This window comes from Schistocerca serialis, chromosome 2 (genome assembly GCF_023864345.2).
Source record: "Schistocerca serialis cubense isolate TAMUIC-IGC-003099 chromosome 2, iqSchSeri2.2, whole genome shotgun sequence".
NCBI lineage: Eukaryota > Metazoa > Arthropoda > Insecta > Orthoptera > Acrididae > Schistocerca > Schistocerca serialis.
Genome location: NC_064639.1, coordinates 418,093,848 through 418,119,092, shown reverse-complemented (window position 1 = coordinate 418,119,092; position 25,245 = coordinate 418,093,848). Strand labels below are relative to the sequence as shown.

The 25,245-nt window shown below is 43.4% G+C and overlaps 1 protein-coding gene across 1 annotated transcript in view; it reads right to left on the bottom strand.

Annotated features, from left to right (window-relative positions):
• The window catches only part of LOC126455585 (circadian clock-controlled protein daywake), a 94,628-nt gene that overhangs the window by 46,228 nt on the left and 23,155 nt on the right, over positions 1-25,245 (bottom strand). Inside the window, exons 2-3 of the mRNA XM_050091343.1 lie at positions 15,143-15,246; positions 1,530-1,622 (exon numbers count right to left, since the gene is read on the bottom strand). Of these exons, the coding sequence (XP_049947300.1) occupies positions 1,530-1,622; positions 15,143-15,218 (169 nt within the window). The 5' untranslated portion in view covers positions 15,219-15,246. The remainder of the gene's footprint in view (positions 1-1,529; positions 1,623-15,142; positions 15,247-25,245) is intronic.

Genomic DNA, 25,245 nt, shown 5'->3' with positions numbered 1-25,245 from the left:
CTATATGCCTTCGTATGCGCCCTAATTTCTTGTATCTTATCTTCGTGGTCGTTATGCGCAATATATGTTGGCGGCAGTCGAATCGTTCCGCAGTCAGCTTCAAATATCGGTTCTCTAAATTTTCTCACCAGTGTTTCTCGCTAAGAACGTCCCCTTCCCATTTCACTTCCCGAAGCATCTCCGTTAGACTTACGCGTTGTTCAAACGTACCGGTAACGAATATAGCAGCCCGCCTCTGAACTGCTTCACCTTCAATTCGACCTGGTACGGATCCCAAACAATCGAGCAGTAGTCAAGAATATGTCGCACCAGCAGGACACTACTAATACTCTATCCAAATATTACAGATTTCTTCTTCCTATTCATCCGCATTAACGTACATATTTCCACATTTAGGCCTAACTGCCATTCATCACACCAACTGGAAATTTTGTCTAAGTCGCCTTGTATCTTCCTACAGTTACTCAACTTCGAAACCTTACCGTACACCACGGCATCATCAGAAAACAGCCGCAGATTACTGCCCACCGTCCGCCAAATCATTTATGTATACACAGAACAAAAGCGGTCCTATCACACTTCCCTGGCGCACTCCTGACGATATCCTTGTCTCCAATGAACACTCGCAGTCGAGGACAACATACTGGATTCCATTACTTATGAAGCCTTCGAGGCACTCACATATGTGTGAACTTATTCCATATACCTTCGTTAATACCCTGCAATGGGGCACCATGTCAAATGCTTTTCACAAGTCGTTGCCCTTCATCGATAGTTCGCAGTATATCATGTGAGAAAAGGGCAAGCTGAGTTTCGCACGAACCATGCCTTCTAAGACCATTGTGATTCCTGCACTTAAGCTTCTCAGTCTCAAGAAAGTTTATTGTAAGTCCTACCAATTTCACACATGTAGCCTTCTGCACGTCAGTCAGTCAGTCAGAAAGAATGTTAAAATTGTCCTTGATACACCCCTATTCGTCCGATTTCAAACTCAGAGATCTGATGACTGCAAACATCTGTCACTTAGAGCGTAATGCAAAATCAACAGTTTCATTTACACCTGGAAACTTTGAGCCAGTTTCAACATATTTTCTGTTTATCGGTTTCTGATTGGCACACTTACACAACTATATCAAATGAAATTGTGCAGCGTAATGTGTTGGAAGCCACATGCAACTTCCAGACGCATTCCTCCATGCGCTGTCTGGTTTATACTACGAAAAGACATAGGTCGATTAGAAAGTTACAGATTACAAGTCGATCACTTTTTGATACAAGATCTGCGACATTTACTTTTAACTGTTACTTAATTACTTAGGTAATAGTAGAAACTGGAAGTATACTAGTCTCGCCCGGCACCAAAGGAAGTTAGATATTTTAGTGTCTAAAGAGGCATAAATTGGGTGTTTACATTCCACGTTTGGAGAAGGGGTTGCCTTATTATGGTTGTTTTAGATTCGTATGTAAAGTTTGATCTCACTGTGGCTCCTGACGGCGTTTATTTCAAACGTATGATGTTCTCCATTTACCTTTCGCCAGATACGGCCTCGTGTGGTGCAAGGCCTCGATGAAGCAGTCTATGATCTTCGGGTCACCCATCCGGCATTGTTTGACATATGGAGCTGAAACAAGAAAAGCAATTAGTATTATACTGTATAAGCCTTTACTTACAGTCAGCACGTGTCTCATACGTAAGTACCGCAATTTTAGGAACTTCACTGTTAGAAATATTAGTGTTGTTTAGTAACAGTCCCCAAGAAAAATTGTTAGAAGTAATACTTTATGATCTCACTTGATACAGCATAGTGTATGTATCATAGAAACAATAACTAAAAAACTTCTAGGTTTTTTTTTCTAACTCACAGCGATTTCTCTCGCACACCAGGCCTTTTTGTGCTATAATAGCTGTTTGCAAATAGTGCTTTTTACAACATAGAGAATATTTAATTTTAGAACAAGTATAGCGTGTATATAAAAGTATTGATCATTTTGCCATCATTATTATTGTTATTCTTATTATTATTTCACAACGTCGACCTCTAACGCTTATTCCGGGAGATTAGGTCATGTGTCTTCTCAGTTACGTTGAGCTCAGGGTCACTTGAGGAACTTCAAGAGATTGTGGAAATTTGTGTTTTTTTTTCAAGTAAAGCATTGTGGGTTCATTCCTGTTTAGATGGAAAACAGCAAGTACGAATGAGCTGAATGTTACTCATTGGTACATAAGCTTTTTCACCGTTAAAATTTTGTTACAGAAAGGCAGCCATCCATTTCAATCGGGATAGTTTTTGTAGGTACTCGAATTACGTGGATTGCTCCCCTCGCAGGTGCGTACGCTTGCGTATATCTTATGTCAGACTCTAGCGATCACTGAACGTGTTTCTCGTCTGATATCCATACCAAATAAACTAATGCACTTGAACCATGCTCTTCCACACAGTACTTAGCAACTACTGAAATGTGACGTGAAGTAAATTGTTGGTACCATTAAGAAGCAGCAGTGGATGTTGCCGTAGGGTATCATATTTGCGGTGTACTCAGGCATCTCATTTCATTGGGTACATAAAATATTAACTATGCAGTTTCCTTAGATACCGACACAGGAAAATAAAATCTAAATTGAACTGGAGACACAGGTTTTTTCACTTTCCAGAGACTACAGGCGAATATTAGGTTTCTCCCATCACTGTGGTATTCTCGTGTAGGGAATTTATGACCCCTGTTACTTTGTGCAAGGTGCTTCAGTGTTGCAGGTTTCACCGAAACTTCTCCTCCCCACAATCACCCACACTTTGGTGATGAGCATCTGTCCTCTGAACGTTGAGAAAGAAATGAAGCTAAAAGCCTATAAGGCGAGGTAAGTTAATGAATGCTTGGTTTCATTCGTTTTGATTGAGCAATAAGGTGGAAAACTTTCTAAACTGGTTCAGAGCCGCTGCTTACGGGCCAGCTTTTCACAGTTGTCCACACCGATACCTGGCGCTGTAAAATGTTTTTTCAGCGTGAACCGGACGGCTGCAATAATTTTCACCATTATCGAGAGCCACGTTTGCTCCACAAGGCACAGGAATCTTCTTGGAAACCAAGCAGATTCACTAAAGCTTGTTTACCATCTGTTACTCACAGTGGTTTTCATCACATTAACACTGCGACGGTAATCCCATTGTGCTCAGTGCAGTAGGGGTGAAGAAACTTAGAGCACTGGGCCACCATTCTGAAGACGACAGAATTACATTACATTTCGGACTGGTGCACTGGCTTGCAAAAATTTCGCATGTCCACGGGAGTGTTCTAGGCGAAGAGACGATTGTTCACGGCTTGAGAGAGTGATCCTATAACATACTCTTATTTCATGCAAGGCTGATGTACTTGAGCGATTATACCAAACCTGTATGTAAGTTGTGAGCGTTACGTAAGATATTCTGGAACGGATTAGTGGAAATGTTTTGGTAATAATTAATGTATCGTACTGTAGCGCGCACTTGCGAAGTAACATTGGTTTATGCGCACACCGGTTCCTCCAGTGGCCTAGCTGCAAATCAGTGTGCTCACTATCACGGCCACCTGACCATCAGTGCTCGCTGCTAGCCTTTGCTCTGGGTACTTGAGACACAGTCTGTCTGGAATAGCTTGAACATAGCCTCTTAGATGAGTTTGGTTCTTTTGTACACATTGTGGAAAACGATATGCAAAGTGGTGCAGGTATATGTTCATTCTTCAGAAGCATTCTTTCGAAAACGTCACCGAAAGCAACTGGAGCAGGTAATTTCCAACAGTAGCTTGCCATCGACGCGTAGAGACCTAAATCCCAGCTTGTTATCCCAGCAGACCTTTGATTTTCTGAATTCCAGCACACTTCAACGGTGTTTAGAATGGGGCGTATCTACGGAGAAACTATCCCACGTGGTCGCAGATAAACAAACACCAGTTCGCTGGCTGATCGAATGCAAAGGATCGATACAAACGTTATACAAAATTATTGTATAGTGCTCTATTGGGGCTGAATATCTCACTCAAAAAAGTCGTACACGCACTGAAAAATGACTTTATTACTCAAATAGCTCACTCGACGCGTTTTGGATTTATTTCCATCATCAGGTATCCAACTGCGCAAAAGGTTATAGGATACGAGCGTTGATAAATGTACATGTAACATAAGCTGACAGACAGCTAAAGCTGCTGGTTTGTCAGTTATGTGACACGTTCATTTAGTAACGCTCGTATCCTGTGACTTTCTGTGCTCTTGGATATCTGATTATGAAAATAAATACGAGACGCGTCAAGAGAACTCTTCGAGTAAGTGATTTTTCACTGACCATATGACTTCTTTTAAGAGACCTATTCAGCTCCACTACAGTACTACACTATCATATAACGGTGGTCGGCCGTCTCTTGCAAGATTCCGTGCCCCAACGTTATCCTTATGTTAAATGTATGTGGCCCTGTTCAAATTGCTAAGACTACGTATCGTGAACCAGTTTTACACAATATGCACTGGGATAATCAAAAGTTTGCCATCGCCATGGATATGTGCCACTCCAAATTATCACAGTTGCAACATTATTTTAAAGCAGTCTTTGCATTGTGAGATTTACCTTTACTTCACTGGCATACCATCATAGAATTAGGTATAAACATGCAAAACATTCGGTGATGTAATGCATTTAATCAGTCGACAAAAGCAACATTGCTTCACGTTGGACTCCGTGTTTAATGCAGTGATGTCCTGTACATTTTGTTTTGTGGGCGCCACAATAACTGAAGTGGCTGAAGCCCACTTTATAAATCTGCAACAGAGTTTCACAGGAGAGTAAGAAACAGACAGATACTTTTTTTAATACTTTGTAGGGGTTCACAACCGTAATACACCCAGAACTGTTTTTGCATCGTTCCCACCAATGTCCTGGAAATCTCTTCCTGGGGTAACTTTTATTGTAACTGGCGACCGCCTTTACATCCTCCATTCCAAAAATGACTGACATAACATCGTCGTGACTTCAATTAGCAACTTTCCGCTGTAATATTTTCATAGATACACACTGACGGAAAAAATGGCAACATAAACGAAAGTTGGTAGGCGTGTTTCTGCATCTGAAACATGATGTCTATCCAAAATCGCGCCACTCGCATAACAGTGGCGCTAGTAACGCCACTATGAGGACGCAAATCAGGTTTGTTTTAAATACACGCTGTAACGGTCGTGAGCGTTAGTTCTCTTTGTGATCGAACATGGTGATTTGATGTTATTCAAAAATGCCTTTGTGGCGACAAGGGCGCCATTTTCAACATCTCACTGAGTTTGAACGAGATCGTGTAATAGGGGTACGACAAGCTGGATGTTTCTTCTGTGATACTGTAGAAAGACGTGGCTGGAATGTAGCCACTGTATATGATTGCTAGCAGCGGTTGTCACGAGAATGTATGATCGTAAGATGACCAGTCTCCGCCCGACCATGTGACACTACCGAGAGGGAACACCATCGTGTTCGACGTACGGCTCTGGCTCATCGTACTGCATCCGTAACAGCAATTCGAGCAGCAGTTGGCACCACAATGACAGAACGAACTGTTACAAATCGGTTGCTTCAAGGACAGCTCCGAGCACTGCGTTTCACTGACCTCGTTCGCGACTTTGGTGGTGTCATCAAGCGAGAGTCATTGGATAGCAGAGTGTTGCGTTTTTATATGACAGCAGGAGCACTCTCGTGGTGATCCCACGCACCCTGACTGCCAATTTGTACGTCAGTCTGGTAATTCGACCTGTTGTGCTCCAATTCATGAAGAGCATTCCACGGGATGTTTTCCAATTGGATTACTCTTACTCGCATACCGCTGTTGTAACCGATAATGCTGTACAGGGTATCGACCTGTTGTCTTGGCCTGCTCGATCACCAGATATGTCTCCAATAGAGCACATATGGGACATGATCGGACGACAATTCCAGTGTCATCCAGAAAAAGCACTAACCGTTCCTGTATTGACCGGCCAAGTAGAACAGGCATGCAATTTCATCCAACAAACTGACATCCGAAACATGTACAATAGATAGCGTGTACGTTTTCATACTTGTATTCAACATTCTGGCGACCGCTTATTAACGTGTCAACATTCCACATTTGCAGTGGTTTACCTAGCGGTTACATTAACCTGTGAACTTGCACGGTTAATCACTTAAATATGTTACCATGGCAAATGTATTGACGAAATTTCAGAACTCTACGTTTATTATTTTTTGGTGTTGCGATTTTTTTCCGTCAGTGTATATACTGATGGGCCAAAACATTACGACCACATGCTTAATATCATTTTGAAAGAACACTGGAACGCAAAACAGCAGCGATTCTAATCGACATAGATTCGAAAAGTCCTCAATAGGTTTCTGGAGGTATTTACGCACGGATCACACAATTACGAGGTGGTGGCTTGTCGCTGCGGGGCTGTCACCAGATAGCGTCCAAGACGTGTTACATCGGTTTCAGATTAAACAAGTTAGGTGGCTAACATAAACATGATATCACTATAATGATCCTCAAACCACCGTAGCACGAGTGTAGCCTCGTGACACGGACAGTTATCCACTGGAACTTGCCATCACTGGAACCGTCAGGAAAAACGTATACCATGAACGGATGCAGGTGGCCTGCAACAGTGTTCACGTAGTCCACAACTGTTATGAAAGCTTCAGTTGCTACTGTCATGTAAGCCCAGTTGAATGTCCGCGGTACCATAACAGTGCACTCAAAGGCCTGCGTCCGAGGCGCGGTGCATGTTTCAAGCAGTGGTACGCCTAGATGGCAGCGTATCCGGGCAGGACCATTGACCTGGGACAACGAGGAACTCAATGCATCCGACCAGGCAACAAGCTATATTGATTCACGATCCACTCTCTATTTTTCCGTGCCCATTGCAGCCATAATTGACGAGCTCTTTGGGTCCACATGGAAACACTTAGAGGCCGCCAGCTGCCAAGCCCCATGTGCAAGAACGTATGCTGAACGTCGTGTTTCGTAACGCTTGTGCTTGCGCTGGCACTGTACCTTGTCGTCAGATCTTCCACAGATCAGCGCCTCTCCCACAGACAGACGGACACGCTTCCCACGCCCGGGTCCCCGGGTTCGATTCCTGGCGGGGTCAGGGATTTTCTCTGCCTCGTGATGGCTGGGTGTTGTGTGCTGTCCTTAGGTTAGTTAGGTTTAAGTAGTTCTACGTTCTCGGGGACTGATGACCATAGATGTTAAGTCCCATAGTGCTCAGAGCCATTTGAACCAGCCAGACGGACGACCGTCGGAACTCCACGTTCTGTGATGAGGCGCAGACGTCCAACATCTTGTGGATTGCAGTGTCCTTCAACCATTTTCTATAGATGCTCGCGACAGCAGCACGTGAACAGCCGACCAGCTTCGTCGTTTCCGCGATATCGTTGCCAGGCGCCCGGCCCTAACGACCTTTTGCCAATGTCGCTATGTCAATAAATTTCCCCATCTACTCACCATATCGTCGCTAGAACGATACGCTATTCCTCTCTGCTGCGCTCATATACCTGTACGTTCCTTACCGAGGCAATCTTCTGCAACGCCACCAAGCTGCATTCAGTCTCGCTGTGGGCAGTCCTCATAATGTTTATGGGTCATCAGTGTATATTTAAATGTCTTTCAGCAAACGACAAATCTCTTATATCTCGAATGATAGCTCCCTCGCTGTTTTTGCACGGTATGGCTACCGGTATAATAAATTTTAACAGCTTATGCTTTGCATAAAACGTCTGTTTATGTGTCTCTTCGCCACTACGTCGAAATTGAGTGTAGTCATGGTAGATACAATGTAGAAATAAACCTCTGATAGTGGGACGTTCAGCAGAAATGATAAACGTAAGATTGAATGAGAAAAATTGGCCTGCCTCAGATCTGATAATGTTTTATCTCAGATTAGCAGAGAAGAGACGAGATGAGAAAGGCACTCAATTTTTTTTTAATAGTTGTGATGTGGGCCATATTCTTAATTGAAGTTGATGACTTGATGTGGCCTATGAGTGGTAGCTGCACTCAGACGGTCAAGCTTTGTTAAAAGAACCAAAAAAGAATAAAATGTAATTTAAGTTGTGCTCCATAGCGTTGGGAAAACTTATTTTATTAAAAGTAGTTCCAATTCATCGTCACTTGGAAGTGTATATTCTGCGCTTAAAAGAATGTACCTAACATTATACCACGATTATAGTATTATACAGGATGTTTAAAAAGTTGTCACATATCCCTAGCCAGCCACTGTGGCCGAGCGGTTCTAGGCGCTTCAGTTTGGAAACGTGCTGCTGCTACGGTCGCAGGTTCGAATCCTGCCTCGGGCATGGATGTGTCTGATGTTCTTAGGTTAGTTAGGATTAAGTAGTTCTAAGTCTAGGGGACTGATGACCTCAGATGTTAAGTCCCATAGCGCTCAGAGCCATTTGAACCATATTCCCAAAGGGGGTAGGATTTGTCAGAAATAGAAGAAAAGTTCAAGTAATGATAGGCCGGAAGAAAATACCGGTTGAGACATGGGTCAGTCTGTACCCTCATTCCCATCTGTCTGTTAAGCAGGACGCTATCGAGGTGCTGCGTATGACTATGGCGCATCCGGACACATCCTCCCGCCCTTCTTCTCGGTGAATCACGCACTCTTTCGAATAAGTGCGGTTCCATTCGGACTGTTTCACATTAATAGGACACGTGCCCCTGTAATGTATGTATATTTTAATGGGATAGTAATACACCATTACCTTATATGCCGCCATTGCCAGAAATCTCACGGATTTGGGTCCGGTGAACTAGGAGGTCATGCTACTGGACCTCCTCGATCAATCCATCGTCCATGAAAAGTTGTCGTGAGTACCGTCACATGGTCCGCAGAAAATGGGAAGGTGCCCCGTCGTGCATAAACTACAGTCGTTGTCTCTTGCTGGAAGGCCAACTTTCTCCAGTAGCGCATACGTCTGTGGTACGCAGCACCTGTTTATCGACAATGTGCAGACGTTAGAAGACCGTGTCCTCAATTTATATGACTCAGTCCGAATGGAGCCAGGTGTATTTGTAAAGAGTGCGTGATTCACTGCGAAGAAGGGCTGAAGGACGTGTCAGGAAGCAGCCCTGCCAATAGTGTCTACTTCTACGTAACAGACTGATGGAAATGAGAGGACAGATTTTCCCATATCTCTACAGGCACTGGTTTCCGCAAATATAATTACAGGAACTTTTTTCTGGTTTTGACCTCCACAACCTTCTGTATGAATACGTGACACTTTTTTAAACATCCCGTACAACTTCTTTCCTTCAGAAACATTGAGTGTTTTTATAAGTATTTATCCACGTCAGCAAGATGTTAACGAAATACTGGAGACTACCTGTGTGACAATAATATTTTATTGTATGGTTCTGGTGGTCTGTGTAAAAATGTTATTACATGCATCAGCGATGTATTAAAGTGTAAAATGAAGCTGGTAGCTTAAGGTACGAGCTTGAAAATTACCAAAGCTTGAAACAGGCCAATCGCACAGATAACAAAAAGATTACAGCCTACGTTTTCATTCTCAAAACACGCTGACGCTGTCGACCTCACAAAAATTAAATTTCAAAAAAATGTTAGTTACATCACACCTTTGACTTTCTTTGTGGCATTTTTCAAATGTGAACGTAGTTACTTTCAATAGTTTTGACGTGCGAAAGTATCAAGTGGCAATTTAGTTTGCATTGAATGTGGGCATGCCATTATACCAAGTAAGTACAAACAGTATTTAAAGTAAGACGCACCAAATGGTTCAAATGGCTCTGAGCACTATGGGACTCAACTGCTGAGGTCATTAGTCCCCTAGAACTTAGAACTAGTTAAACCTAACTAACCTAAGGACAACACAAACATCCATGCCCGAGGCAGGATTCGAACCTGCGACCGTAGCGGTCTTGCGGTTCCAGACTGCAGCGCCTTTAACCGCACGGCCACTTCGGCCGGCAAGACGCACCAGCGACATGCGTTAACTTATTTCATTAAAACATCCGCTCGAAATCAGTAATTGGATACAATACGTAATCAGAAATAAGCCGATCAAATACACCACATTACTTTGGTAACTCTCACTCGTAAGCTGTAGCCACAAATTATTCTCAAATAAAAAAATTTAATGCACTACTGACGTTCTTGTTGCTTCGTGAGGGCTGTACAGTAAGCGACAAATGGGTTAGTCATACATAGTTCCAATAAAATCTGCTCTTATACATGTAACATTGTCGTAGTTATCTGTTCATAAGTTACTGTGGAATGTAAGTGGACAGATCAAAAATTGCTGAAAGGCTGCTAGGGAGAACACGAGAGCACGTGATTCTGTGGTTTGTGGAGAGAAAACTACAGTACAACTCTACGTCGACATGGGACCGTCAGCGGTGGAGCTATTTTTCACTTCAGTAAAAATGGAGGAAGGCCACAGCAGGTTCGATCGAGGCATTGTTGAACCACTGCGGACCTCTCTCGTCAGGCTACTGAAAAAATAGTACCGGTGCCAGAAGAAGTTTGGCTTACTGGAATGTCTAACATAGCACTGAATGGCGTGGTTGAATAAAATACAGGGTTATTCAAATGTTCTACACATGTTCAAGTAACAGTAAAAAACGTTTGTATTGAGTTGAGTTATGGATACAGTAACTCAAGAAGTTTTTTTGGTTACAGTGATTTCCAGCAACATAGCTTCCAGACAAACCGGGAAGGCGTTTCCCGTGATGGAGTTTAGCAACACCGAGTCCACAAATGCAGTGCGTCGTAAACTCAGGACCACCTCTAACATGGTTAGAGTGGGTACAAAAGTTTACGGAAACACGATGTCTTTGTAAAGACGAACATAACTGGGCAACTGTGTCTGATGTCAATGAGGAGACTTTGTGAGCGAGTGTAGGGCGAAGTGGAATATGTGCCATGGGGATAACGGTTCACATATCATTTACACCTACATCTACACGGTTACTCTGCAATTCACACTTAAGCGCCTGGCAGAGGGTTCATCGAACCATTTTCATACTACCTCTCTACCATTCCACTCTCGAATGGCGCGCGGGAAAAAGGAACACCTAAATCATTCCGATGGAGCTCTGATTTCTCTCATTTTATTATGATGATCTATTCTCCCTACGTAGGTGGGTGTCAACAAAATGTTTTCGCATTCGGAAGAGAAAGTTGGTGATTGAAATTTCGTAAATAGATCTCGCCACAAATACATAATGCACAAATTTTGTGGACTTGTATACAGCCCTAAAAGGTGTATTGCTTTTACATATTTCAAGACAAATTCAGTTGGTATACGTGCATTCAGATGTAAGTCCAACGCTCCAAGCCGTGAACCTCCCACAAGTGCTCCAAGGAGATGCTGCGGATGCTTTGCTTTCCCTGTAAAGGTCTCGCGCTGTCTCTGCCGTGGAGGCGGCACGGCAGGCCGCGCAGCCAGCTGGCGGCTTCGCTTTCTACGGCGGAGGCCACGCGGAGAAAGTGCTGGCGCCAGGTCGCTGACCTGTGGCTGCCTGCTGCCTGCCCCGCGAAACTTGAGGGCGCTGCTTGGGTCGTCCCTGTCTCTGACCCCCCCCCCCTCCCCCTCCTCTTCCCCCGTTTCATTACAAGTACAGAAGTTTGCTGACATTACAAATATGCAGACTGGTTATGGCCAGCGAGCTTCACTTGGAGATGCATACATTTCTCCGATCGTATATCTAGTGAATTTCTCCTTAAAGTTTCATAAATGTTGATGAAACAAGGGTTGTGTTTACACGCCAGAGTCCAACCGTAGCAGTGGCTGGAAAAAAAAAGAAACCAGTCCATACTTTTGTGCTGCTTTCAGATTTACTCCGCAAGTTCGGAACGTCAGCCGGAGGTTACTACTCCTTACTACTGGACAAACTAATGAGGAAATTTACGAGGTCATATTCGATGACAATCCCCAGAGCGATAGTAGAAGAGAGTATAGTAATGAAGCAATACGTAGCGACGAGCTACAAGAGGAACACTCGCTGGGTAAGTTGACTTTTCACCCCAGATAGCCCCCCCTTTCCAAGTATTTACCGCTGAAACCAGTTTCATCTTTGCAACAAAACTTCCCTCGGAACCAAAAGGTGTTGGTTTCTCGGAAGCCGCCAGCCGAATCATCGGAGAAACTGCGGCGGATCACTGGCAGGCAGCCGGCCGGTGTGGTCGAGCGGTTCTAGGCGCTTCAGTCTGGAACCGCGTGACCGCTACGGTTGCAGGTTCGAATACTGCCTCGGGCATGGATGTGTGTGATGTCCCTAGATTAGTTAGATTTAAGTAGTTGTAAGTTCTAGGGGACTGATGACCACAGATGTTAAGTCCCATAGTGCTCAGAGCCATTTGAACCATTTGAACTGGCAGGCATCGTTTGTGGTTAGTACTAGGGCGATATCTGATTGCCTTCGAACCTCTAACTTTCGTTCTTGACCAACGAATAAATTATTTAGCTTCAGTTCGTGCAGCGACGATCCAAGAATTTCACCTCTGACGTCGCAACACGAAAGCCTCTGCCAGCCCTGTTAAAACCAACACAATAGAACAGAGGTCGTATTCCATTATTCCATGCACGCAGAATTCACGCGGGCTCTCCTGCTTTAAGCACTCTAATTTGTTCAGAGTAAACGAGTCGGCCGACCTCGACTCTCGATGAAGAGCACTGCGTTAGAATTTCAACGGCGTCCGTCTCGGGATTCACGGGCAGGCAAGAGGTGGCCGCGCGCCTCGGCTCGTCTCGCCAGCGGGACATACCAAGACACACGGCAGTTAAACACGGACTGGCTGTGACCCAACAGCGTGGGGCACAAAGACAACTGCGAGCATCTTAACCGCAACTTTGATACACTCTAAGGCAAATAAATACAAAAATAAAAACTAAAAAAGAAATAAGGAAAAAACAAAGAACTGCGGAGGACTTACCCGAATGGAACGAAAATCGGTAGATGTGATGTAATGTGCAGATAAACGTTATAATTTTAGAAAAATTGGATGAGACATTTAAGAGAAAGAGCTTCACAAATTGAGCAACTCAACAACACGCTGATTCAGCACTGTCCCTTATGCAAGCAGTTAAAGGGCTTGGGATTGACTGATTATTGGATGTCCTCCTGAGGGATATCGTGCCAAATTCTGTCAAACTGGCGCGTTAGGCAGTACAGGGAATGATTTATTATCGTGGGAGGTGTGAACTCCATTTTGCCAATCCTTCCAGACTTTACTGCCGGTAGATGAATCCTGATGGTGCTGCAACTTCTTTGTTCAAGCAGCTTCTCGTTTAGCCTCACAACGCTGAGTATATCTCATTACAGATTCCCTAATTAAGAAAGAAACTCTGGGAAGATATCGGGAATTAAACCCAGATCGCCGGCCGGGGTAGCCGAGCGGTTCTAGGCGCTGCAGTCTGGAACCGCCCGACCGCTACGGTCGCAGGTTCGAATCCTGCCTCGGGCATGGATGTGTGTGATGTGCTTAGGTTAGTTAGGTTTAAGTAGTTCTAAGTTCTAGGGGACTGATGACCTCAGAAGTTAAGTCCCATAGCGCTCAGAGCCATTTGAATCATTTAAACCCAGTTCCAAAGGCAGTAACATGAACCATATGGCTATGGAGGCAGTCTGTTGGGTTATATAGATAATGTAAATACGAAGCTGTGTCGTATCAGCAACAACAGTACTAATAGATAAACCGGTCAAAGACGGTTTTGTTCATAGAGGGCAATCAAAGTGTATCCTATCTCTTGACGGTCCGAAGTGATTAGCTAACAAATTTGAACAAGCGTTAGGAAGTCACCAGATTCAATATATCTAAATCTCTCCTCACTTCCCACATGGAAATCCCAGTGAAAGGATTATGAATGAGTTAAGACAACTGTGTGGAACATATTGTAACAAGAGACACACATCCTGGGCTGCTACACAACTTTTTTGAAGGAATCATTGACAATTTATGGCATGAGGCAACTGGATTCCCTCTCTGATAATGTGTGATGAGAGGCCATCAAGGATCATCGCAGGGGCCCACTTCGTAAGGGGAGAGGGCAAGGGCTGGGGATACGAAATATTTTTAAAGATGAACGGCGAATTGTAAGCATCCATAAAAAAGTTTCAGCATTGTTATAACCTGTGTAATACCAAATTTTAAATCATTTTCTTGAAAGAAAGTCACCTGGCTGCACTATATTTTTTCCATGCCCTTAAGTTTGGGGGGGTGGGGGCCTTTGACGCCATGTTTGGGCAGCCTTGCAGAGGAAGTACATTTCCCCGTACTTCAAAGCTTTCTTGATCAGATTTTCTGCTAGAGAGAACCAGTCGACTATGGCAAGGCGACTTGGACAGCAGCTCATACTCTGTCCTAGATATTCATGGATAGCAATACCACGTCCGGTAGAGCTGCTCACACTTTATCTCATGATACTCGGTCACATATGAGCCTTTCGGCATCTTCCTGCATTTACGCAGAAAAAACGCAAACCATAACACGCCGAAGACTGTAATGTACTCCAAATAAGGTACCACTACGTCAGGGATAAGACACTAGCTGTAACCCTGTCATTCAGGTGTGAACAAAATCAGAGATGGTGTCACTACCTATGGGACACGTGCTTCACTCTAGCTGTTGACATGCCAGATGAGGGAAACCTGGCTTGTAGACCGGCTGTGAAGGTCTACGATGCCGAGCTGACTAGATTCGAGAAGCATAGCTTATGACGAGTGATGAGGACAGGAACAGAGTACGGCCAATCGTGTCTTACAACAAATCTGTTGTCCTGCTACTCTCACGTTCATTCAGTGGGTCGTAATTTCTCGTATGCTACCTGTAAAAAACGATTAAAGACGAAATTTATCTTCAACCATACCGTGAAGTTGAACGAGCTTCAGGTTCCGTATACCACCACCGCAGAGGGGATATTATGGAACGTTGCTAGTTAACCACATTGTCAATAGTACTAATGTTGCGTAGAACGCTTCTACGTACTCGCAAACAGTAGTCTTCGTATAAGCTCAGGACTGGAATATATACGGCTTAAAACAATGGTGGACAAATTCTACATTCTCTGAAATAAAAAATAAAAAAATACGAAGGCAATCACTGAAAAGAGTGAATTGGAATTGTACTCACGGATGTTGTTGCTGGGTGCAGACTGAACAGGTACTAGAAGCAGCAGTGCAGATAACAGCAGAAATATCGCTTCCATCGTGACCAGCTTATGCGGTTTTCTGTTCCTGAAACAGGACGAAACTTTATCAATCATTTATACTACTGGATACTTTTTTGTTTTGTTATTAGGAACTACGTTCGGAAACAATTTGGTGGAGAACAAGGAGTTGTGCACATGCATCAGGACACGAATTGTGAAGGGTACTTCTTGATTGATTTTGACAATAAATATCAGATACGTGCGAAGAAGAGTATGCCAAACTCGCTCGAAGACATTCCGCGAGAGGCGTTGCCTCCCAGACACAGAGAGAGCACGGCGTTTCCAAAGATACGACTCTCCTTCGCTTATTTCACAACTACCACTTTTCCCTGCACTTTGCGACCAATGTGCTTCGTTTAGAAGGAACAGCTACATGAATTATTTACAGTGTGATCATATTACCAATGAATTAGTTAATTTCATATAAAATTTTCCTCTTTGTGAACTACATGAAAATGGAAATACCTTCTCAAAGTGTAAAAAGTGGGACATAACGTTTAGACTGCTCTCAGAGTTATGTACACGTCTATATCAGGTGCTGATAAGGCTATATCACGCGAGTGCGCAGCTTTTCTGTGGCACTATACATAAACGTGCAGCTCTTCATTTCCTTAAACATGATACTTCATGGCATTCGATGACAAGATTCTGTAATGTTCGTTAGAACTTCTCTCTACACACAGAACCACAATTCGAACAATCTGTAAGAAAAATGATGAAACATTAACGAAAACCGATTACACACTGAGATGACAGAAGTCATGGTCTACCTGCTAATATCGGGTCGAACATCCTTTTTCCCGGCGTAGTGCAGCGACTCGACGTGGCATGGACTCAACAAGTCCTTGGAAGCCCCTGCAGAAATATTGAGCCATGCTGCCTCTATAGACGCCCATAAAAGCGACAGTGTTGCCGGTACAGGATTTTTTGCACTAACCGACTTCTAGATTATGTCCCATAAATGTTCGATGGGGTTAATGTCGGGCGTTCTTGGTGTACAAATCGTTCGCTCAAATTAACCAGAATGTTGTTCAGCCCATCGCGAATCGTTGTGGCCCAGTGACGTGGCATAGTTGTTTGGGAACATGAAGTCATGAATGGCTGCAAGTGGTCTCCAAGTAGCCGAGCGTAACCGTTGACAGTCAATGATCAATTTCATTGGTCCAGACGACCCAGTCCATTCCACGTAAACACAGTCCACACCATTAAGGAGCCATCACCAGCTTCTACAGTGTCTTGTTGTCAGCTTCGCGGGGTATGCGCCACTCTCCAACCCTACCATAAGCTCTTACCGATTGCAATTTGGACTCAAAATCGAGACTCATCTAACCAGGCGACGGTTTTCCAGTCGTCTACGGAACAACCTTTATGGTCACAACCTCAGGAGAGGTGCCGCGGGCGACGTCGTGCCATTAGTAAAGCACTGCGTCGTTCGTGTGCTGCCATAGCCCATTAACGCCAAATTTCCCGCATACTGTCCTAACGCATAAGTTCGTGGTAAGTCCCACATTGATTTCTGCCATTATTTCAAGCAGAGTTGCTTGTCTGTTAGCACTGATATCTCTACATAAAGGTAGCTGCACTCGGTCGTTAAGTGAAAGTTATCGGCCATTGCGTTTTCCATGGTGACAAGTAATGCCTGAAATTTGGTATCCTCATGCTTGACAACGTGGATCTCGGCATACTGAATGCCCTAAAGATTTCCGCGTTCATAGTCTGTTAATTCCCGTCGTGCGGCCATAATCACGTCGGAAACCGTTTCACACGAATCACCCGACCAAAAATGACAGCTCTGCCAGTGCACTGACCTTTTATGTCTTGCCGGCCAGAGTTGGTTGGTTGGTTGGTTGTTTGGGGAAGGAGACCAGACAGCGTGGTCATCGGTCTCATCGGATTAGGGAAGGATTGGGAAGGAAGTCGGCCGTGCCCTTTCAGAGGAACCATCCCGGCATTTGCCTGGAGTGATTTAGGGAAATCACGGAAAACCTAAATCAGGATGGCCGGACGCAGAATTGAACCGTCGTCCTCCCGAATGCGAGTCCAGTGTCTAACCACCCGGCCAGAGTGTCCGAGCGGTTCTAGGCGCTACGGTCGCAGGTTCGATTGTTGCCTCGGACATGGATGTGTGTGATGTCCTTAGGTTAGTTAGGTTAAAGTAGTTCTAAGTCCTAGGGGACTGATGACCTCAGAAGTTAAGTCCCATAGTGTTCAGAGCCATTTTTTATGTCTTGTGTACGCGATACTATCGCCATCTGTATGCATGGTGTTTCCGTAAGAACGTGCAAAAGTGTAACCTGACGTGGAGAATGCTCCACTGAACAATTTGAGGTGATGCGTGGGGTAGCCGCGCGGTCTTAGGCGCCTTGTACGGTTCGCGTGGCTATCCTCCGTCGGAGGTTTGAGTCCTCCCTCGGGCATGGGTGAGTGTATTGTCCTTAGTATAAGTTAGGTTAGGTAGTGTGTAAGCTTAGGGACAGATGACCTCAGCCGTTCGGTCCCATAAGACCTTACCACAAATTTCCTAATTTTCCAGTTTGAGGTAGGGAACCTGAGATCGGAGAAGCTAGCTGAAGGAGATATGGAAGTAAACTTCTCTACCGCTCTGTCTAGCGTTACTATTTTCCAACGTATTTACAACTATCATGAGAAGGAGTTTACACGTACTGTTTATTTGCATGTACATTCTTTATTTCCTTCAAGGAAGCAAGGAGAACGAGCCTGAGTGCTTGGAAGTCTTCATGCAGATTTTGTCTACTTTACTTGTCCATAAGATGGCCCTGTTGTATTTATATTGGCACATGACATAAAGTGCTATGAATCAACGACAGACCTATTCATTACTCGGTGCTATTCAGAGACGTACAGTACAGTACGATAGAGCAGTACCAGTACAGTTTCGCAGAACTCACTGACACGAACCTTGTGTATGGGGAAGTACATTTCAATGCTCTCGTTGCTGAAAGGCTGTACATTGGACAATTTCCTAACAGGCATCATCCGTTACGACGAGTGTTTATTTCTCTCGATTGACGAATGACATAATTGTAGCTGCCTGTGATGTGATTCGAAATACACCAGGGATATTTGTCATGATGCGTCTGAATCTTGTTCGGCGATGTTATCGTTGCAGTGAGGTTGATCGCCGTCAGTTTCAGTACATTTTTTAAGGTACAATAAATAAATGATACACTTATTGTGTCAATGATGGTATTTGCAGTTAACTAAAACTAATGTAAATAAAAAGGTACAGAGTAATGTGATTTTCTTCAAGTTATTTCCTGAAGCTGGCTTCTCCGACACCAGGTTTCCTACCTCAAATTGTTCAGTGGAGCATGTCTATGTCCTGTTAAATTTTTGCACACTCACACGGAAACACCCTGTATGTGCAAATCGCTATTCCATGATTGTTGTCATCTCAGTGAAATACACCTGATGTTCATTCATCAGTTTAGCTCAGTGTTTAGGGGCTGAAGCAGACGGAAAGTTCTGAAAGCGCTCAGACAATGGCAATGTCGTTGACTATTGGTTTCTGAACTCTTCTGGGTTGCTGTGAAAAGATTGAACTTGCTGACTCGGCAGGCGGCTGACGAGAACTAATGATTATACTGTATAACAAATTGCGAATTGCCCTATTTAGTCAGCACGTGTGTACTCCGATTTCTTAAATTGTTGCAAAGCCGTTTAAACACGTCATTCTAGTACGAAAGTGGACGACAGAACACACCCAAATTTTCACTGTCACTCTGTGCCTGAAACTTCAGCAGATGTACAGCATATCTGTAAAAAGTCTGTCTCTGGCAAAATACATCGTCAGAAAATTATGTGTAATATGCCACCAAAGCTCAGTGTTGGATTACATAAACGATTAGTTTCACTCCGTTTTGGTCGTTTTACCGATACAAAATCTTACCACCAACAGAAATGTGAAAAACTACGCTCTTGAGGCTTCGAACTTCTCATAAAGAAATGTCTGATGTATTTTAAAAACTGCGTCGGAATGTCTGTGTTCAGCTCCTTGATACTGATTTACCGAGTGATGTGGCGCAGTGGTTAGCAAACTAGGCTCACATTCTGGAGGACGGTGGTTCAAATCTGCGTTCCATCATACAGATTTATGATTTCCGTGATTTCCCTAGATCACTCCAGGGAAATCCCGGGAAGGCTTCTTCGAAAGGATACAGCCAATTTTCTTCTCCATTCCGAAAACTATCCGAGCTTGTGCACCCTCTTACGGCATTTGCGAACTGACCATAAGACGTACATGTTCAGCAAGTGACGTAAATGGCCGAAAGGTAGATAAATGAAGTCAGATCTTCTACTGTAGCGCTCTCGACACCACGGAGGTTTGAAGCATCTCGGGTGGTGTCGAGAAGCAATGATTACCTACAGCGTGACGCATGTACCACATTTGAGCAAATGTACCACGATATATCCTGGATAGTCAACGCCTCAGACTACAATGCAGGCAAGAAAACGTCGTCGTTATATATTATGAAAAAGATCTGTATCTTATCTTTCTTGTCCACATTGTAGTCTGTGACGTCGAAAATTTGGAATTATATCCCCATACATATTTTTAAACCGCATTGTCGGTCAAATATTACATAACTTTTCCCGTAATTGTTGTGTAATAGGCTTCACGTGATTCCTAAGCTTCAACGTACACTTGCGAGCCTTTTTATTAGATGAAATGCAGGCGTGATAATACGGTGTGTCATGGCCGCATCGAAATTCTCAACAGTTAATAAGTGATGCTTAAGTCATGGAAGAATGCCTGTTTACAATTAACTTCAGTGTTTCCTGCAGATTTCCGTATCAGAATTACAGCATGTGGGAATGAAGTAGATAAACACAATAAAATTCGTACTATCATATGCGAAATTTATAAGTGCATATTGGGATGGATGAGAGAAGGACTTTTTAGTTACTGCAAATTATGTAGTAGTCTATACTTACGCTACTATTAGTCATGTGTGGAGAGTTAGCAGATTTCACTCTTTTCTGCTCATTTGTTTGTAATGTAGTAGTGTCGTTCTCTGTCATATTACTCTTTTATAAGCACTTTAATTTACCTTAGAGTGTGTATAGGATCTGCTCCAGTGCTGACGATGAACTTACAAAGTTTGTCACCGCTGCCTGATTAATGTTTAGATACGATTAGTCCTCGGTATCCAGCGACTCATTACATGATGAATATTAATAAATATTTACTCAAATTACATTATTGACTGGTACTGTTGCAGTAAGTACTGGGAGATGAAGAAGCCTGCACAGGATAGAGTAGCATGGAGAGCTGCATCAAACCAGTCTCAGGACTGAAGACCACAGCAACCACAACAACTGACGAAACCGGCACATCGGTGCAGATTAGTTTAACATTGAACGTATATTGCGTTTATAAATAAAATTAGGAGTACTCGTTGTTAACAGCAAACTTATAATTCCATTTGGCTTGAACTGTGGATTATGGAACGTTATCATATGTTCAGGTTCAGCTAACTGAAACGTAAAAAAGTTGAATAGTTTAAAAAATATGTTATACAATAACATAGTGTTATTTTCTTACAGAAGATGCTCAATATGTAGGCCGCAATTTTCACAACAGGTTGTGTGGTGACTACGTACGCGATGAAGAATTCTTGAAGTTCGTAATCTTCAGTTGCAGCGAGGTTCGTGGCAACCATAACCATGCGACTGAGCTGTCGAAGTTGTTAACATGGTTCATCACCGAGAGGTCCATCGGCACCATGCCTTTTGAACAATCTGGTCATGAAACAGTATCGCCACATCATTGTTCATATTGAACCCACATGTCGGCAGCCCGCCATTTTTAAATCACCAAAACCGACGAGTTATTAGTTCACATCTTCTAACATCCCAGGAAGGTAACTCTCATGATATGTTTTGTAGAGGACTTTGTCAATTCTGTTGGGATGAATGTAGAAAAAAGAATAATTGAAAAATTGTCAATATGTACGGGGTTTCATCGTCCTACACGTGACTGTTACTACTGCTGCATACGTGACCCAGTCTGAATAAAATATGTAAACGGAAAAATGAAGGAAGGATGCTGTAAGAAGCAATTTCGAATTATATTCCACGTGGAAAGCTCTTTGGTAGCAATGCTTGCCCCTTCAGCTGACGACTCGAGTTCAGGTGCCGTTCATGTAAGATTCTCAGAAAAATATTACACGTAATGCTCATATCGCGTACAGTGCACCGGCTACGGCATTGTTTACGATATACTCTTCAATATCGGATGGGTACATATCGTCACGCTTCGTATTGGAAGGTAGTATCCACTGAACTCTATGTAACACACACAAGCGCTGTACAGTGGTTATCTCTGCATGCGTAAACGTGCGTAAACTGTAACACTGCTTACATACAATTACCACTTACGGAACCAAAATCCGAGAAAGAACAGAGCAGTACACAGCTGAAATCTGAGAATGGAGACCAAAGGTGTCTTGACAGCGTCATCCACAGTGAATACTATAAGTCAAAAGAAATAAGACTTAAATATGACTCATGAAATATGTATCGTCTCTCTGCAGTAGTGCACTAGTGAACAGGTACACTGCATTCGCAAGGTATATATAGGGTGTAAACGACAACTGTTTACAATGTACCACAGCGGTGGTCATGGGGAACAGTTTGATATAGGACACTTGTTGCCACTTGCGGACGGGAAATAATTTCAAAATATTCTTACAAAAATCACCTAAGCTACAGCGCATGCGCGTCACGTGAGATTTTCAATATTCTTTCGCTCTGTTATGTCACCGACTTAGTCGGCTATTTCGTTAACATTATTGATTTCAACTTTCTGGTGAATGTAATAAAAGGAAAAAAAAATTGTAAAAGTTACGTAAAAAGACCCATGTTTACAATTCGACCTATACTAGACCCTTACAAGCACAGTAGTATCGACATACTAAACGATTTAGTTCACAATATTTTGAGGTAATATTTACGCAACCGTCAATTATACATTTTGTAAGTGCTAGGACAAGGAGTTTTTAATATTGAAAGGTCATATCAGCCAAAAGCTCTGGCAGCTAGCTCGCCTGCGTTATAGCTTACGCCAGTCTGAGATTTTTCCCGGCTTGATAGACTATCCTATATAAATCTATTCGTCTCGGCTTTACCTACACCAGATTTTTTTACTTCAAGATATTCAGCAACCGATCCTGACAAAATTCCTGAAACTCTGGCGTTGGAATTTGTGCTCAAGACAGTTGTTCAAAATGACTCGTGGAATAACAGTGAGTGCGGGAAACACTGTGAGGAAACAACAGACAGATTACGCCACCTGCTGAATGCTCGGTTGCAACTGAGGCACGTGAGCTTCGGGCCAAGGCCTCACAACACAAGAGGCCTTACCCACCCGAGAATAGCGGTAGTCGTACTGGGTTGCTAGAGAAGGCGTTACGCCTTTCACGTTAGCCAACAGCCTGAACCGACGACGATGCACCAGCGGGAGAAAACAAACGGTTGACAATGAACGACAGTGCTGTGGGGAAACGGCGACGCGCCGTAAGGCTGATGGCCGTTTCAACACGGCGCGTGCGCGTCGCGTACAGTAGAGGCGATGAGGCAACCGGCGCAGCCCCGGCGGTCGCGACTCGCAGGCAGCCTTGGGCACCATTTCTAACTTGCAAATTCTGCCCTTCGCTTCTGTCTGCCGTTATAAGCAACCGAATTTTTGGATGAGATTACGTTCTAGTATTATTCACCTTAAGGACTGGAGGAGTGGCTGCGAAGGTAATCGTTGTCGTTAATTATCACATTCCACAGCAGGGATTAAACGGTTTACAGTTTCAATCCGTAGATACTCTACCGTTTCTGAGAGAACGGCAGTCAAAGTTTCCGAGGTGCTTTAGGTGCCATTCAGCACGCGATAACATAAGCCTAAATGGTGGCGCGGTGGCTAGTGTTGTAGAGTCACAGGTTTAGGGAAGAATATATCGAATGCCGATGAAACTTGCAACCGCACCTACGACGTAAACTGAAGATAAAACTAATAATATTAAGCTAATGGTATCAGATGTGGCGCTCGACAGAGTCACAGTCAGAGGGGGAGAACTTCTTTATAATGAAAGAGCACTCCTGGAAACATAAATGCGAGACCTATTTCTAGTTCTTCACATTCGTGCTTCTATTTCTAGAATATTCAGATACCTTCAAGTAGATTCGATATTTGCAGTCGCACTAAGTGTAATTTAAGGCTTCGTGAGACACAGTAAATGGCCATCAAGGATTTAGTAAAAATCACTAATAAACTTGATGTGTGACCCGCCTTATAGATCACTAGAAGTTTATCTTTTCTCAGCATTGCATATGATGTATGGTCATTTCATTCCATTCGTCCCTGTCGTGATTAACAGCCTGTTTCTACCAGTCTGGAGAGAAACGGTATTGGTATGCTATGTCGTGAAACCTGTTTGTTTCGCCGCAACAGTTGTTGCACGATAAATACCTCACACAGAGTCCTAACCATTTATCGCTGCATAACTTCGAACATGCATTACAAACACACAAACGAAACTTCTTAATGTTGTTCTGAATGGAACTTGAGAAAATTGTATAAACATTGTATGAAATTTAACGATGAAATTCGCCAATAGCCGTGCAGGCGAGATGTTATTTTATTTTATTTTTGCTACCAGTTTCGGCATTCTGTTATGCCATCTTCACGCCCCATATGCATCTCTAAAAAATAAACTATATTGGCATATCGTGCCATTAGTTCTTGAAAGTCGTGAATTCTTATCCCAAGTCCTTCCTTCGAAGAACTGATTGCACATATGGTGATGTATTATGAGTAAATAAGGAAAAATTGTTCGGAAAAATAACTAATAATATTTAGTTACGCCAAGGGATAACAGGTGGAATTTAAAAAGTGTACTAGTGTACCGCTTTGACACCAGATATCCTGAACGGTATGAGAATGCTTTCGAATTCATTGACGCGTTGATCATGTGTCAATATTTTGCTATCTCGAAGGCAAACGGCGTATTACTTTGGACGCCACATTGAAATGAGTACATTTGAAACCCGATATGTATAACTTTTGCTTTGCGAACTCAATTTGTGACATACTGAACTAGTGCTGTACAACGTCAGATGATGTATCGTTCTGCAGTCCAGTGCTTGTGCTCGTGATTGTGACGCTGGAGAAGTCATCCTATTGACCTTAGCCGCCGTCATTAAGAACGTGCGGAATATGAAGGCTATGATCTGCATTACACTTAAGAAACCTCCATCAGTTACGACAGTAACTAAAAGTAATGTGAAACATTAGCTTCCGACATATCATAATTCTAAGAGTTTTTAGATGTCTCCAGAGGTTTATTGTACGTAGAGAAGGCTGGACTAGATACTAAAAGAGTTTGGCATGACGTATTGTCCATAGATGTATGATGTATTACTCTGTTATCACCAACTCAATGTACAACCAGTACAGCATATGGATAAATCTGCACTCGTTTGGTACCATTGCATCACTGGGTTCGTGTTCTGATTCCACTCATTTATACACAAATTAGTATACACCTATGACAGTAACTCTCCACTAATTGATAATACGTGAACATTTGCTTATGATGACTACCTGAAGTGCCAAAAGGTATACTGAGATGACTAAAGCCATTAGATAGCGACATTCACATACATAGAACGCGGTAGTATCGCGTACAGTGCACTCTTGCTAACAGCACGACGTCGCCAGCAGAGCCTCTACTGGGCTCGTGACCGAATCAGTTGGACTCTAGACGACTGGAAAACCGTGGCCTGGTGACATGAGTCCTGATTTTAGTTGGTAAGAGCTGATGGTAGGATTCGAATGTGAAGCAGGCCTTACGAAGCCGTGGATAGAAATTGTCAACGAGGCACTGTGTACCGAGCGAGGTGGCGCAGTGGTTAGCACACTGGACTCGCATTCGGGAGGACGACGGTTCAATCCCGTCTCCGGCCATCCTGATTTAGGTTTTCCGTGATTTCCCTAAATCGTTTCAGGCAA